At 35.4% G+C, this 15,281-nt stretch overlaps 1 protein-coding gene across 1 annotated transcript; it reads left to right on the top strand.

The window, feature by feature from the left end:
• The first annotated feature begins 2,081 nt into the window (after nt 1-2,081).
• LOC126694387 (receptor-like kinase TMK4) lies at nt 2,082-6,819 on the top strand. The gene is made up of 2 exons (XM_050390627.1): nt 2,082-4,312; nt 6,322-6,819. The coding sequence occupies exons 1-2, from the start codon at nt 2,209-2,211 to the stop codon at nt 6,756-6,758; spliced, it is 2,541 nt and encodes an 846-aa protein (XP_050246584.1). The 5' UTR covers nt 2,082-2,208; the 3' UTR covers nt 6,759-6,819.
• The last annotated feature ends 8,462 nt before the right edge of the window (nt 6,820-15,281 follow it).

A 15,281-nucleotide genomic window follows, 5' to 3' on the forward strand; every position in this document is an offset into this window, starting at 1 on the left:
TTGGTCATAAAATTTACATTATTTCATGACGATGAATTTGGGTCTAATTCTTAAGAGCAGTCAAGTCATTGGATTAGTTGGAACTCTTTATCAAAATTTAAAGCAGAATACGCTATTTGTTTCTACAACTTACATTATTCACGGTGAGGCTTTTGTGGCCAATTCTTAAGAGCAGTCAAGTCACTGGTTAGTTGGAACTCTAAATCAAAATTGCGGTCCATTTGGATGGTAATATTTCCACAAGTCCAATAAGACTTTCTGAATGAATAAATGCTTGGAAGTTTATAAGAGCATTCAAATTAGCTCATGCAAAAATTTCTATCTATTTTAACATAAATACCTATTTTATTTACTTTACACAACAATTTTTAAAAAACACTCATATCAAATTATCCAGTTTATACTACACTTCATTATAGTACTAAAAAATAGATTTACATGTGAATAGTAACGACCATGTAAATATACATAGTTATTATGGCAACAATGTAAATTTACACATTTATAAACTAATTGATGTGCATAAGGGGGTCCTTTGCATAGGACTTAGCATTGGCATGGAAAATTCCGGTCATTCCGGTGGAATGGAACAAAATTCAAAATTTTAATGTTAATTGAATTACAAGACTCTTAGAAAAATTTAAATAATTAATATAATATAATTTGTCTAAGACCCATTGAAAGTTTACTAGCCTAATTACTAGATGTTAATTTGGATCCCCAATTTTAATTATAGCTTGATTAATTTTAAACTAATCACAATGGATGCGAAATTTTCGTAATTAACCAACCGAAACAACAATGGATGCGAAATTTTCGTAATTAACCAACCGAAACAACAAAGTAATGCATGGATGAGCATAATTGAACAAAGCAATTAAACAAAGGGCGTAAGTAAAGAAATGCAAACCAAAGATAAAACTAGATGTAATTAACCAGCCACTCCGGTCTCACTACCACAGCCGACCCATTGGATACCTCCTCGAAGTCCCACCCTCAAAGTAAATTTTGATAGTGCCATCTTCCACAACTCTCAAACGGGAGGAATCAGCGTTGCATTTTGAGTCTATCTCCTTTTCTCATGTAAGACGTAAAGCGAATGGCGTAGCTGACAAACTTGCTAAGATAGCAAAGTTTTTCCATGCCCCACGTATGTGGTTTGATGACATCCCCAGTGATGTAACCCAACTTGTACTCAGTGACAGAAGTTTCTGTTGATTAATGAAAATCAAGTTTTGTTTTCTCAAAAAAAGAAAAAAGAAAAGAAAAAAAAGAGAGATGTGTTATCGTAGAGAAAAATCAGAAAATCTAATGGAGAAAATCTTTCTGCGGCCCAACAAGCCAAATCAATACAAGGAAATAATTACATGAATTACAATCAAATAGCCAGTAAATCAACATGAAAAAACCACAACTTAACACCCAGAAACTAAGCCTTGAATCAGTGTCCCTACATTTATAATTTAATGAAACGGAAAATCGTGTCTCTCTAATTCACTGCACGTCATGAGAACAAGTCTCTCTTATGATTTTACCAATCATTCAACCTGAATTTCATGAGTGAATGGGGACTATATTTGATTTAGATGTTAGAAAGTACGTAGAACTTAATTAAAAGATCCTCTTGGCTTCACCAGTCTCTGACACACAATCACCTGCATGTAGTTATAAATAGCCAAAAACATTTTGTGCTATCACAGTTAACTTGGCCCTTTCTTATTTTCAGTTATGTTGTTAAAGATTTGCCTACGTAATAAATAAAATCCCGTGTTGGGTTGTTCCTCAAAAAAAAAAAAAAAAAAAATGTCAAAACTCGTGTCCCGGTGCGATACAATTAGAAAGGTGGAGGTTTCCCTCTATGACTATGAGGTAGCCCGCCACTAAATATCATTCAAAGTCTTTCAATTCTTAAATAATAGTAGTCAACCCACTTGGCAATTATCAAAGATTTGTCTTGTGGTTGGGGGTGACTAATGACTATTCCTGTAGCGGACTTGATCATATTCAAATCGAGTTAACGAAAGACTGTATAGATATGTTTTTATGAGGTGAGTTAACTTGGCCCTTCCAACATGGCTCACATTTCCCTCCTTTCTTGCGTACTAAAAATGAAAAAAAGTCCTATATAACACCCAACAACGCAAACAAAAACCAAACTGAACATCAAGACTGCTAGACTTCAAACCCACTTCTCTTTCTCAAACTCAAATGGTTCAATTGATCTATCTCTCTACCTTCATTTTCTCCTTCCTAACTCTTTCATCTGCCGATGACGCCGCAGTCATGGCCAAGCTCCTTGCCTCCTTTAGCACCGCCCCAAGCGGCTGGTCTAACAGCACTGACTACTGCAATTGGACAAACGTTGTATGCGACCGAGGCCGTGTCACTGATATCGAATTAATTTCTCAGTCTCTCTCAGGCACTCTTCCCTCGGATCTTGGCACTCTCACCCGACTCGAGACTCTTTCTCTCCAAGAAAACTCTTTCTCTGGACCAATGCCCTCCTTTGCCAACCACACTTTTCTCCGATATCTCTACCTTGACAACAACAACTTCTCCTCCATTCCTTCAGGTTTCTTCCAAGGACTCACAAACTTACAGGTCTTATACTTGAGCGAAAACCATAATATTGCACCTTGGACCATCCCTACCGAGTTGACTCAGGCCACTAGTTTACTCAGATTCTATGCTAGCGATACAAACGTTTTCGGGTCTTTACCAGATTTCTTTGGTTCCTTCCCGAATCTTACGGATCTCGGACTTGCTTATAACAATCTCAGTGGCACTTTACCTCAATCCTTAGGAGGATCCAGTATTCTAAAACTCAGGCTCGAAAGGCAGAAAAATGGCTTGTCGGGTACCATCGACGTGTTGTCGTCGATGACACAGTTGTCCCAAGTGTGGCTATTCGAGAACGAGTTCACTGGTCCAATCCCAGACTTGTCAAACTGTACAAGTTTGTTCGATCTTCAGCTCAGTGACAACCAGTTCACAGGCCTCATCCCAGACTCATTGATGTCAATTGCCACATTGAGAAACGTTTCCTTGGATAACAATGAGCTCCAAGGGCCTTACCCACAGTTCCCATCTAGCGTGACTAATCACACTCTTGGTACCAATAGCTTCTGTAAAAACACCCCAGGTCCTTGTGATGACCAAGTGACCACATTGCTTGAAATCGCTGCAGCATTTGGGTATCCAAGCAAGCTAGCCAAATCTTGGACAGGTAACAACGCCTGCGTTGGCTGGACTTCCATTATCTGCGATTCACAGGGTAATATTATCACTATCAATTTTGCTAAGCAGCAATTTGTTGGGACGATCTCTCCTGCCTTTGCAAAACTCACATCGTTGAGGAATTTGTTTCTGGGTGATAACAAATTGACGGGTTCCATTCCGGATGCTTTGACCAACATAACAAGACTTCAGGTTCTTGATGTCTCGAACAATAACCTTTCTGGGTTGATACCAAAATTTGGAGATTCTGTGAACCTAACTACAACCGGTAATCCTTTGATTGGGACGAATGGCACATCGCCTAGTGGGAATAAAGCTGGAATGGGGTCAAGTGGTGCTTCCGTCTTGCCTGGTATGATTGCTGGTATAGTTATTGCTGTGATCGTATTTGTTGTGGTTGTGTTATTTATCTCAATTAAATGTTATGTTAGTAGCAGGCATAGGAAGTTTGGAGGAGTGGTGAATCCTGAAAATGGAGGCACAACTAGTGTACCGAATATTGAAATTTCGATTGAAGTTCTAAAACAGGTGACCAACAATTTCAATGAAGATAACATTCTGGGTAGGGGAGGTTTTGGAGTTGTCTTCAAAGGAGAATACTATGATGGGACTAAAGTTGCCGTGAAAAGGATGGAATCTGCTGCAAGCGGTAGCAAAGGAATCAATGATTATCAGGCAGAGATTTCAGTCCTTACTAAAGTGAGGCATATTCATTTGGTTTCTCTTTTAGGATGCTGTATCAATGGCAACGAGAGGCTTTTGGTATATGAGTACATGCCACAAGGGACGTTAACACAACATTTGTTTGATTTGGGTGAGAATGGGTGTTCACCTCTTACTTGGAAGCAGAGGATTCAGATAGCGATGGATGTGGCACGAGGAGTGGAATACCTGCATACTTTAGCTCCCCAAATTTTCATTCATAGAGATTTAAAGCCTTCCAACATACTTCTTGGGGATGATATGAGGGCCAAGGTTGCAGATTTTGGTTTGGTTAAAATTGCGCCTGATGGGAAGAATCCTGTATCGACGCGAGTGGCTGGGACTTTTGGTTATCTTGCACCAGAATATGGAGGTAACTAAAGCCTAAGATTTTATGTTCTTGTGTCCTAATTGAATTTGATAGAGTATAGTGATAAATTGTCGTTCAAAACTTGGACGATCTCCCAAAATATTTGCACAATCAGGGTAAATCATATTGCTGAGGTAGTATCAGTATAATGTTAGCCAGAGACGGACTAAAGAAAAAAAAAAATCCAAATAGGCATTCATATAGTAGTAAAAAATTATAAATACACAAAATCGTTGTTTTTAAATATATTAAGATGCAATCATTTTCCAATAAAGACAAAAACAAAAACAAAAATAAAATAATGTTTTTTTCAATACTAGACTGGCTAGGAATTTTATTTTTATTTTTATTTTTTAAGTTAGAACATTCACAGTGATAGTGCTAAAAATTTTAACTTTTAGCACATCAAAAAGCTAATTTATCTATTTTACCACCTCACTTTATAATACACATAATATTAAATGTTCTATTTTTTTATCATTTTATTTAAAATAATATATACAACTCATTAAAATAATAAAGGAAGAGAGAGAATTTGAGTTTTTTAATTGAAGGAAAATATATAATTTTAATAAAATATTGTATTTTACTTTTAACAACTTGCTATAGTCAATTAGTATTGTAGTTACAAAAAATTTAGCTTTAGCTTCTCCAATAATACATGATTTTTTGGTTTTTTGGTTGTAAAATAAATTTTTTTTTGCTAAAATACAATCACCGTTATGTTTTTGTTAAGTTTTTGGGTTAGATAATTGCTATTTGGGTGAGACTAACTAGGCTTATCGAGGAGAAGAGAGTCTAAGGTTTTGAAAGGAGGCCCAATTACAAAAATTAAATATATAATAACCAAAAAAAACAAATTGGACTAGGGGAGCCCGGGCCCCCACCTGGGTTCGTCCCTGATGTCAACCGAAGTTTCTATGATACTTGAGTTAGTTAACTTTCTTATTTGTGTATAATGATAATGCCGTAAATATTCTCTCATTCTTGTCATTGACAAAGGAGCTAGTGTTATTAGTAATTTAGTACAACCTTCAATAATTTAGTAATTTAGTGTTATTAGGAATGAATGGGCTACCACCGTGTACCCTTGGTGTGATGGTTACTCCACAAGTATAAGTACTTGTGGGGTGTGGGGGGTAAGGGCTGGGTTCAAGTTTTCAGGAGGAAGCTTCACACACATATACACTTAGATTAGGAAGTCCACATCACGCCCCACTCTCTTATGTCATTAATGCATTGGATGCCATGCAAGTCTCTTTATTTCATTTCCCTAGTCTTAACAAGTTTATAAATATTATTTTCTTCATCCTACCTACCCAACTTGATATATAATTTCTTGTAAATCTTACATTGTACCTTTAGATTTTTGTTATAAACTCAAAATTTAAATAATTAGAAATATAGATAAAGAAATATTGAATTTTATAAAAAAAATTTAAAGCATCAATACACTTACTATACAATTTTCCAGGCATGTTGTTATATTTTTAACACTTTTATATTTTATTTATTTTCTCAATTTATTTTGATAGATTAAATTTTCGGGAAAAAAAATCATGAAGGAATTTCAAAAATATGGAAAAATATTGAGAGCAACTAAGTAAATGAATCTAAGAATGAAAAATAAATTACAATTTACATTTACATTTTATTTTGTATGATAATTGCATTATTTTACATATATATTATTCATACATATTAATATTTTTATGATCAATTCCATTCATGTATTTTAATTTTTCCCAACCTCTCAACTTAAATTTTGACTATGCCACTATATACGTATAATCGACTTTGACTAATTTATTAAAGATCTATAAATGACTCTACGATTTGAGGCTAGGACTTGTTGTTGTTGTTGTTGGTCGTATGTAATCTTTTCTCTTCATGTGCTTGTGTCATACCAAGTTTGTTGACACCAATGTTCACCATGAATATTATTTTCTAGTTAGATGTCACTCGTTGAACCATTACAAGTTAGTATGATGACTTCCTTTCCTTATCAACAGCTACCGGAAGAGTGACCACCAAAGCAGATGTATATGCATTTGGAGTGGTGTTGATGCAACTGATTACCAGAAGAAAAGCAGTAGATGATACTCTGCCAGATGACAACCCTCATCTGGTCACATGGTTTTGCAGGATTCTAAACAACAAGGAGAGCATCGCCAAGGCAATTGACCAAACTATTAACCCTGATGAGGAGACCATGGAGAGCATATATAGAGTGGCTGAGCTAGCAGGACAATGCACTACTCCCAAGCCATACCAAAGACCGGATATGGGGTATGTAGTCAACATCTTAAGCCCTCTTGTAGGGCAGTGGAAACCAACATGTCATAAATTAGAGCACAAATTTCCCACTTTTCACGGAGTAGAGGACATCTATGACTTTGACCAAGACATGAGCCTTCCTCAAGATCTACGAAGTTGGCAAACAATGTAGAACCAACAACTCTAGTCCAAACGCCTATATACATATTAAATTCTTTGTGTAAGAGCCAAAGATATGTTTTTTTTTTTTTTTTTTTTTTGGAGTAATTTTTACTTGTGGAGAGTGAATTAATATAGTATCTCTGTGAGAACTGAGAGTTCGAACTTTTATATTTTGCATTGCAAGCATTTTCATTAGACACTCGACCAACAAAGGTCAAACAAAATGTCTCGGTAGACACTAGATCAATTGAGATTCTCAGACATATTTAAAACATGTATTCTAATGATTTGACCTTTGGTTTTCTTTCTCTTGGTAAACTAAACCCTATCTATTTCACACTATCAAATTTCAGTTTAACCATAACTTTGATTCCAACATCTTTCACTCATCAAATCAGGGTAATCTCATGATATTTTCTTGCATTTACATCATAAAATCATTTAGATTCAAATCAAGGTTTATGAATTGGGGTTGTAACAAGTTTTGATATATATATATATATATATATTAATTTCTTTTTGTTAAATGTTTGTACATAATGGAGTTTTTCACCTTTGGTGCCATTGAGGCCATGTGAGTGTAAATTTTGGACATTTTTGTGGTTGATCCTTCACTTAATCCATGGTTGTTTTCATGTTGCACACCATGTTTTCAACAAGACGCGAGTGACATTTTATTGTGTAACCATCGTTTGAGTGATGTGATTGATTTATAAACCTTGTAATTGGCCTTAATGCATATTTTTTGTCCTGTATTCATGTTCATTTCATCTAGATTGCTTCCATTTAATGAAGCGTCATACGCATATTCATCCCATTAAGTCATATATCAATCCACTTTGCATTTATTTCTTATTTCATTTAGGATCATGGTTTATGTTAGGTTCTAAATGTTTAGAACAATTGGCAAATCATGAATACAAACTTGTCTAGATATAGATCTTAGAGTCTATAGGTACTATTAGACAATGCTCAAGGTGATTCAAGTTAAGATTCAAGAACATATAAGCTGCAGGAAGAAGATTTCATAGTCTGTCTGGTTCGATCGATCGAAAGACAAGCTCGATCGATCGAAAATCGTATCTGCAAAATTTTTAATTAAACCCAAACAGCAGTTCAAGCCCATTTAGGATTAGGGTTTCTAATCTACTTCTCATAGTATATAAAGGAAACCCTAAGCACGTTTTTATAAGGCTTTTTCAGAGAGAAAAGAGTGTGCCTCTTTTGTATTTAGGGTTTTGCTCCTAAAAAACTCTCTTATGTCTTCTATCGGTATTATTCCTTGAAGAATCTCAAGATCCGGTATTGTAGAAATTGTTGTCTTCTCTAGTCATCAAAGGTGCTGATGATCTAAACGTTCAAGGGTGGTCTTGGAGTCACAAACAGGAGAGTTTGTGTTGCTAAACCTTTGAGTGGGATCTCAAAGTCACAAACAGGGGTGTTTGTGTTTTGCAAAGGCAAAAAAAAAAAGGAGTCCGTGGATTCGGAGCTTGTACGTGGTCGTGTCAGTAAGTTCTACTGGTGGGTAGCAATAAGAAGTCGAGCGTAGGGGCTTGTAAGTCTTATTGTATGAATTTCGATTCTTTCTAGTGGATTTGCTTTTTACCTTGAGGATAGCTAGGTTAAATCCTCCCCAAGTTTTTTACCGGTTTGGTTTTCTTGGGTTATCATATCGTTGTGTTATTTATTTTTCTACTGCTTTGCATGATATGATTGTTTGATTGTGATAACCTAGATTTGTTAAATTGGACTAAGTAACAACTTGGCTAATTACCTAGGTTAAATCAATTGTTTTAAGGGGTCTAAAAACTAACAGTTTCTAAAGGCTTTCAAACTATTTCCACGTCAAAGAAGCTTTTTATTCCACCATATCATTAAATACATTCTAAATGATAAAATCACTAGGTGGAATTAGTATTGCAAACAATATAAGCTTATCTTGGTAAATAGAAAAATATTACCATATCAAGTTTTTCCACTTCATGCACCATGAAGGGTTGATGTGCACCTTCTAATTCTTTGTGTGCCTTCTCTACATCAAGTAGGGGGTAATTTTCACTCTCTAGACAAAGAAACATACTTGACCATTAAATAGGTGTATGAAATGGTGAAATATGTGGAGCCTAGTTTATGTTTGATCCAAATTATGATCCGACCCAATATAAAAGTACTACGATTTTAATGGAAGATTTTCTGAGACCTAGTACATGGAGTGAAGGCTTGGGCTAATAGGTTGTGTTGTTTTGAGAGAAACATTGTATAGTTGCGTCTTGTATTTTTTTCTTGAAAATAGTAAATTGCTGCTACTCCGTGAACATAGAAAAATTGCCGAATCACGTAATTTCTTGTCTTGCGTGATTGCCTTATGTGTGTGTTATTTTTCTATCTATTTTTCATCTCTCACAAAAATCTAGGAATTCATGTAAATTCCCAACATTCAATTTACTATACATGGTTCTGGTATTCCAACTCATTGTTTAGACATTGTGGTATTTTCTTCTTGGGGAAAATTACAACTTACCGATACGCAGTTTGGCTAGAATTTAAGTTGTCTACCTGTAGTTTGAAATTATGCAATTTGGCTAGAATTTAAGTTGCCTACCTGTAGTTTGAAATTTGAAAATTTACCTACCTGAAGTCCACTCTATTATGAATCCGTAACCCACCTTTGGACTTTCTCCATTAAAAACATAAAAAAAAAACATAACAAAACCAAAGGAAACAGTATCAAAGAGTGGAATTTGTAAAAATCATAAAAACTTGGTTTAAGAACTTCAATGGAACACACAAATTGGCAATTTAGATGATATTTTTATTCTCTCTCTCTCTCTCTCTCTCTCTCTCTCTCTCTCTCTCTCTCTCTCTCTCTCTCTCTCTCTCTCTCTCTCTCTCTCTCATATCAGTTTGTACCAACATGATATTTATCTCTTTGTCTCTCTCTCTCAGCCAACAGGACATGGTTGAAAGCCTCAAAGGCTTGTTCTCTATTGCTCATTGCCACTGCCACCAACGATAGTTGCTTTCCCTTCCCCTAATTTGTTGAACCCTGAGTTCTCTCTCTCATGCCAACCCAAATCCATGGTGGGCCTCCTTGCTCCACCTCTCTCGCCTCAAGCTTTCCTTCTCTATCTCTATTTTTGCTCTCTCTAGTCTAGCACTTGAAGGGTAAACAAAATGAAGATTAGATTTATGTTGTTGAAGGTGTTTGATGTGAAGATTGGGTTGTGTTGAGGTGGTACCATCTTCACCATCTCATTCTTGATAGTGTCAATTGGGATTTGGAGCACAATCTATTACAAGGATCACGAATTTTTTGGGTTCTAATTTTGATGGGTATAAAAACACATTTACTGGGTATATTTCTAGAACTCACTTTCATTTCTTTTTTTCTTTTCTTTATTTATTTATTTATTTTCATTTTACTAGATCACTAGATGATGTAGAAAGTATGAATTTTTTAAGTGGGTTTGTTGAGAGAATAGATGGATGGTAATGGTATTTTTATTCTTTCCTCCATCTCTCCTCCCCCAATACTTCAACAAGCCCACAACTTTCATAAGTTTTACGGTTTGTTTGTTTGTTTGTTTATTTGTTTTTGTTTTTTTTTTTTTTTTTAATTATTATTATTATTTTTTTACACTTTTAAGAAACTAATTCACCTTTTAAATATGCATTTTCCAATGTTGTACTTTCCAGTTACCTTCTAAAAGACCTCATAACTAGAGCAAATGTTCTCATAGTCTTACACTTACTGTCTTCAATCTTTTTACACTTCCATTTCTTCATCTCTTTTTTCATTTCTATTTTGCTTCCGATTTCTATTCATTTCAATCAAACTTCAATTTCTATTTATTTATTTTAAGGTTGATGATTTTTTTTATAAAACCAATTGATAGTCTATATTCATTATTTTTATCTAGTATTTCATACTAACATCCTCAAGCAACCAGATTTAGGTAAGATTTGGTATGACAAACACATCTAGCGTATTTGCTATTGTGTTTTACATTTGAAGAAGCAAATCTTGAAATTGATGTTTGAAAATTCATTAATGTAGGTCATACATATATAAATAGAGACATACACATATATTTTTTGTGAATCATTATGATCATTTAGTCTTGATAGGCCACCCAAAGACAATTTTCTAGCTCCGCTGTTGCTTACAACACAACCAATTTGGAAAATTTCGATGATGTTCCTAATCCCAATTCTTCTGTGTCCTACTTTGGCTTTTTTTTTTTTTTTTTTTTTCCTTTTTTTTTTCATGATTGGTTCTATCTGTGTGATTTTTTTCGTTAATCTTTACTGTTAGGGTCATATTTTATGTAATTGGCTAATCTTTTGAATTTCGACCCTGGCTTATGGATTTGTTTTGGATTTGTTTTGGGTTTCTTTTCTCACAACCCTAGATATATATAAGGCTTATTTTAAAAGCCGTCACACATGGATACAAAGACCAAGAGACTTATATTCTTTGTGAGAAACTACTACGTTTCTACACCATAAGGTTTTGTAACCAAGTTCTTCAAGATCTTCAATGTTGATGAAGTGAAGAACTTTGCAGCTAACAACATGTGTTCAAGTTGCTGGAGTTAGTCATGTACTAGGATCCGTGCAAAGGGTTAGTCACAAATTGGCGATTTGTGTATCAAAGGAAAGAGGGCTACTACAAGATCAAGTCTAATTGGGTATTGGAGCGAAGGTTCAACTGTAGGTTGGTATTTCTGGATAGGCTAAGGTAGTTAGTAAGATTCCTTATAATTGTAACTGCTTGATTGTTGATTAATGGATTCTTAGTAGTGGTGACCTTAAAATCACTTGGTGGGGTTTTTTTTTGCCTTGCGAGAGGTTTTCCCCATTTGTCAACAAATCACCGTGTCTTATTTAATTTCCGCTTCATTTAGTTTTTTGGTGATTTGTTGGTACCTTCACGGTTTGCATGCAATTGAACCTAGTTAATCAACTTGGGTAATTAAATTAATTAACGGGGGTCAAGCTATCTTAACCTAACATTTACTTCTTGTGCGTTGTGCTTGTTGTATATTCTTCAGAATGCATGAAATGAACAAGCTTAAAAGATAGATATGGTACTGTGGTTAAATTGAAAATGCACAAAATATGAGATGAATAGATAAAATTTCAGTTTTAAAGAAAATTCAAGGGTTGGGTCAATTTGAAATCTAGAATTGATTGATCCATGTGGTGCTAAGATACTTTGGGCCTGTTTGGTTTGTGATGTGATTGTATTCATTTTTTTTTTCTGTACTAATTTCTATACTCAAATCTGTGCTCACTTTCTGTTAGGGTCATATTTGTTGTAATTGGCTAATCTTTTGACAAAACGCACTTTACTAGTAATTGGGTAGATCTAGGATGGGTTTAGTACTTCAAGAAACAAGTGTACAAGCTTAGTATTGAAGTCATGCAAGTCTGACCAAGAAACAAGTGAAGAAGTGCTGATTATTAAAGCCTGATAGAAGTCTTGACGGAATCCTTTCTATCGAGATTTAATGTTAAAGCTCAGCAGAAGCTCAATAAAAGCTGTATCTGTCGAGAATTATGAAATCAAGTTTTTTAGATCTGATTGGATGCATATCCTTGAGTATTTGTGTAGGGTTTCTTTTCTCACAACTCTAGACATATATAAGGATTATTTTAGGAGTCGTCACAAGTGACGCAACGTGTTGAAAACAGAATACATGCATATTGTTACCGAAGGCAGAATTTGCTCTAGTTCATCATATTCTCTGTAGAAGCTACTGTGTCTTTTCACCAAGGGTTTTGTGACCAAAGAGCTTCCTGATCTTCATTATTGATGAACTGAAGAACTTTGCAGCCAACATTCTTCCTCAAGTTGGTGTGTTAGTGACGTACTAGGATTCGTGCATTGAACGGAGATATTGCCGCTACAATACAAGTCCAATAGGGTATTGGGGTAAGGGTTCAACTGTAGGTTGGTATTGGATGCTGAGATTCCTTATACTTGTAATCGCTTCTTATTGATAATAGTGGATTCTCAGGAGTGGTGATCTTAAATTCATCTGGCGGGGTTTTGCCTCGGTGGTTTTCCCCATTCGTAAACAAATCACCCGTGCCAAACTTATTTATTGCTGCATTTAGTTTAGTTGGTGATTTTTTTGTGCTACCATGCTATTGCATGTTAAATTGACTTAATTAATTAACTTGGATAATTAATTAATTAATTTGCCAAAGGGGTCAATCCATTTTTGTCCTATCAAGTGGTATCAAAGTGGCACACTCTGATTAGGTTTAATCTTTGTTGTGTGATCCATTGACCCCTGTTTGTCATGGATAGAGGACAGTCTCTTATTATACCTCCTTTATTTGATGGCACTAACTATGCATATTGGAAAGTACACATGAGAGCTTTCTTGCAGTCTTTAGATGAGAAAGTGTGGCAAGCTATGGAGATTGGCTAGACTAAGCCAAAGGAAGCACTGGCTGATTGGGATGATGCAAAGATCAAAGCAGCAAACTTCAACGGCAGAGCATTGAATGCCCTATTTATTGCTATGATCAATGAGGAGTTCAAGAAGATATGCTAAACTGAAACTGCTAAGAAGCATTGACTATTCTCCAAACAATCTATGAAGGGACTAAGGCTATCAAGGACTCAAAGCTCCAAAGGTTCACTACTAACTTTGAGGAGATAAAGATGGAGGAGGATGAGATGTTTAATGAGTTCTATGCCAAGCTGAAGGACATAGTCAACCAAGCCTTCAATCTTGGAGAACAGATTCCCGAACCCAAGATTTTGAGAAAGGTGCTCTGATCCCTGCCTGAGAGATTCCATGCCAAGATCACTGCCATTGAAGAATCAAAGGACATTGACAAAATTTCTTTGACGGAGCTGGCTGGTAACTTACAAACCTATGAATTGGGTTTGACTAGAATTGGGAAAGGAACCAAAAGTAAGAGCATGGTACTAAAGGCCAAAAGTAATGAGACTAATGAGACTTTAGATGATGAAGATTCTAAGATGAAGTCCTAAATCGCTAGGCAATTCAAGAAGTTTATGAATGTTAGGACATATTTGAGATTGTTAGAGACATGTGTTATTGTGTATTGGCTAATCCTTTGTCAAAACGCACTTTTCTTATAATTGGATAGATTTAGGATGGGTTTAGTACTTTAAGGAACAAGAGTTCAAGTTTAGTATTGAAGCCATGAAAATCTATCCAAGAAACAAGTGAAGAAGTACTGTTCAATAAAGCTCGACAGAATCATATCTATCGAGGTTTAATGATGTAGTTCGAGAGCAGCTTGACAGAAGCTGTATTTATCGAGAATTACGAAATTAGAACTTCCAGATCTGATTTCACCCATATCCTTGTGTATTTGTGTAGGGTTTCTTTCTCACAACCCTAGATATATATCAGAATTATTTTAAGGGCCGTCTCAAGTGATGCAAGGTGATGCAAAGTGATGCAACTTAATGCAAAGTCATTGTGCATGCAAATTGTAACCGGAGGCAGAATTTGCCCTAGTTCATCATATTCTCTCTAGAAGTTACTGCGACTTTGCACCAAGGGTTTTGTGACCAAGGAGCTTCTTGATCTTCTTGGATGAATTGAAGAACTTCGCAGCCAATATCTTCCTCAAGTTGGTGTGTTAGTCACGTACTGGGATTCGTGCATCATTGGTTAGTCATGTACTGGGATTCATGTACTAAGCGAAGAGATGGCTACTACATTACAAGTCCAATTGGATATTAAGATAAGGGTTCAATTGTAGGTTGATATTAGGTATTAGGATTCCTTTTACTTGTAACCACTTGTTTTGATAATAGTGGATTATCGGGAGTGGTGACCTTAAATTCACCCGATGGGGTTTTGCCTCGGTGGTTTTCCCTATTCATAAACAAATCACTTGTGTCAAATTTATTTTGCACTACATTTAACTTAGTTGGTGATTTGTTTGTGCTACCACACTTATTGCATGTAATTGAATCTGATTAATTCACTTGGCTAATTACTCCCTCCGTCCCACCTTTTTTGTCCTGTTTGAAAAGTCAAACTTTTTAAGGGAACATCATTTATTGTTTTGTCTACCTTTTAAAAATGTATAAGTTTCCAAAACTACCCTTAAAAAAATTTATCAAAAAATTGAATTAGTAAATTAATAGGGGTATAATAGGGACATTAGTAAATTAATGACTTTTATTTTTAGAAACAGGACAATATTTTGGTAAATCTCAAAATGAAATAGAGGACAAAAAAAAGTGGGACGGAGGGAGTAATTGATTAATTTACGAAATGGGTCAATACATTCTTGGCCTATCAATAAAGAACACCAATGTGAAAGGATTTGACAAGGACTGTAAGCAATCCAGTTCTTCACAGTCCAAAAGTCAAGACATAGGGAAGAAGGAAGCTAAGGATGGCAGTTAGTATACTATTCCCTGCAGACCAAAGTGCTTCGGATGTCATGGGTTTGGACACATGAAATAAGAATGTCCATCATATCTCAAGTCGGTTGGGAAAAGCAAGGCTCTTGCTGCTACTTTGAG

The sequence above is a fragment of the Quercus robur genome, chromosome 8 (genome assembly GCF_932294415.1).
Source record: "Quercus robur chromosome 8, dhQueRobu3.1, whole genome shotgun sequence".
Classification (NCBI taxonomy): domain Eukaryota; kingdom Viridiplantae; phylum Streptophyta; class Magnoliopsida; order Fagales; family Fagaceae; genus Quercus; species Quercus robur.

Bases quoted from the DNA above. Each gene is read 5' to 3' on its own strand.
- LOC126694387 (XM_050390627.1), top strand. From the start codon at position 2,209: ATGGTTCAATTGATCTATCTCTCTACCTTCATTTTCTCCTTCCTAACT. The intron at 4,313-6,321 runs GTAACTAAAGCC...CCTTATCAACAG, and splicing joins TCTTGCACCAGAATATGGAG to CTACCGGAAGAGTGACCACC.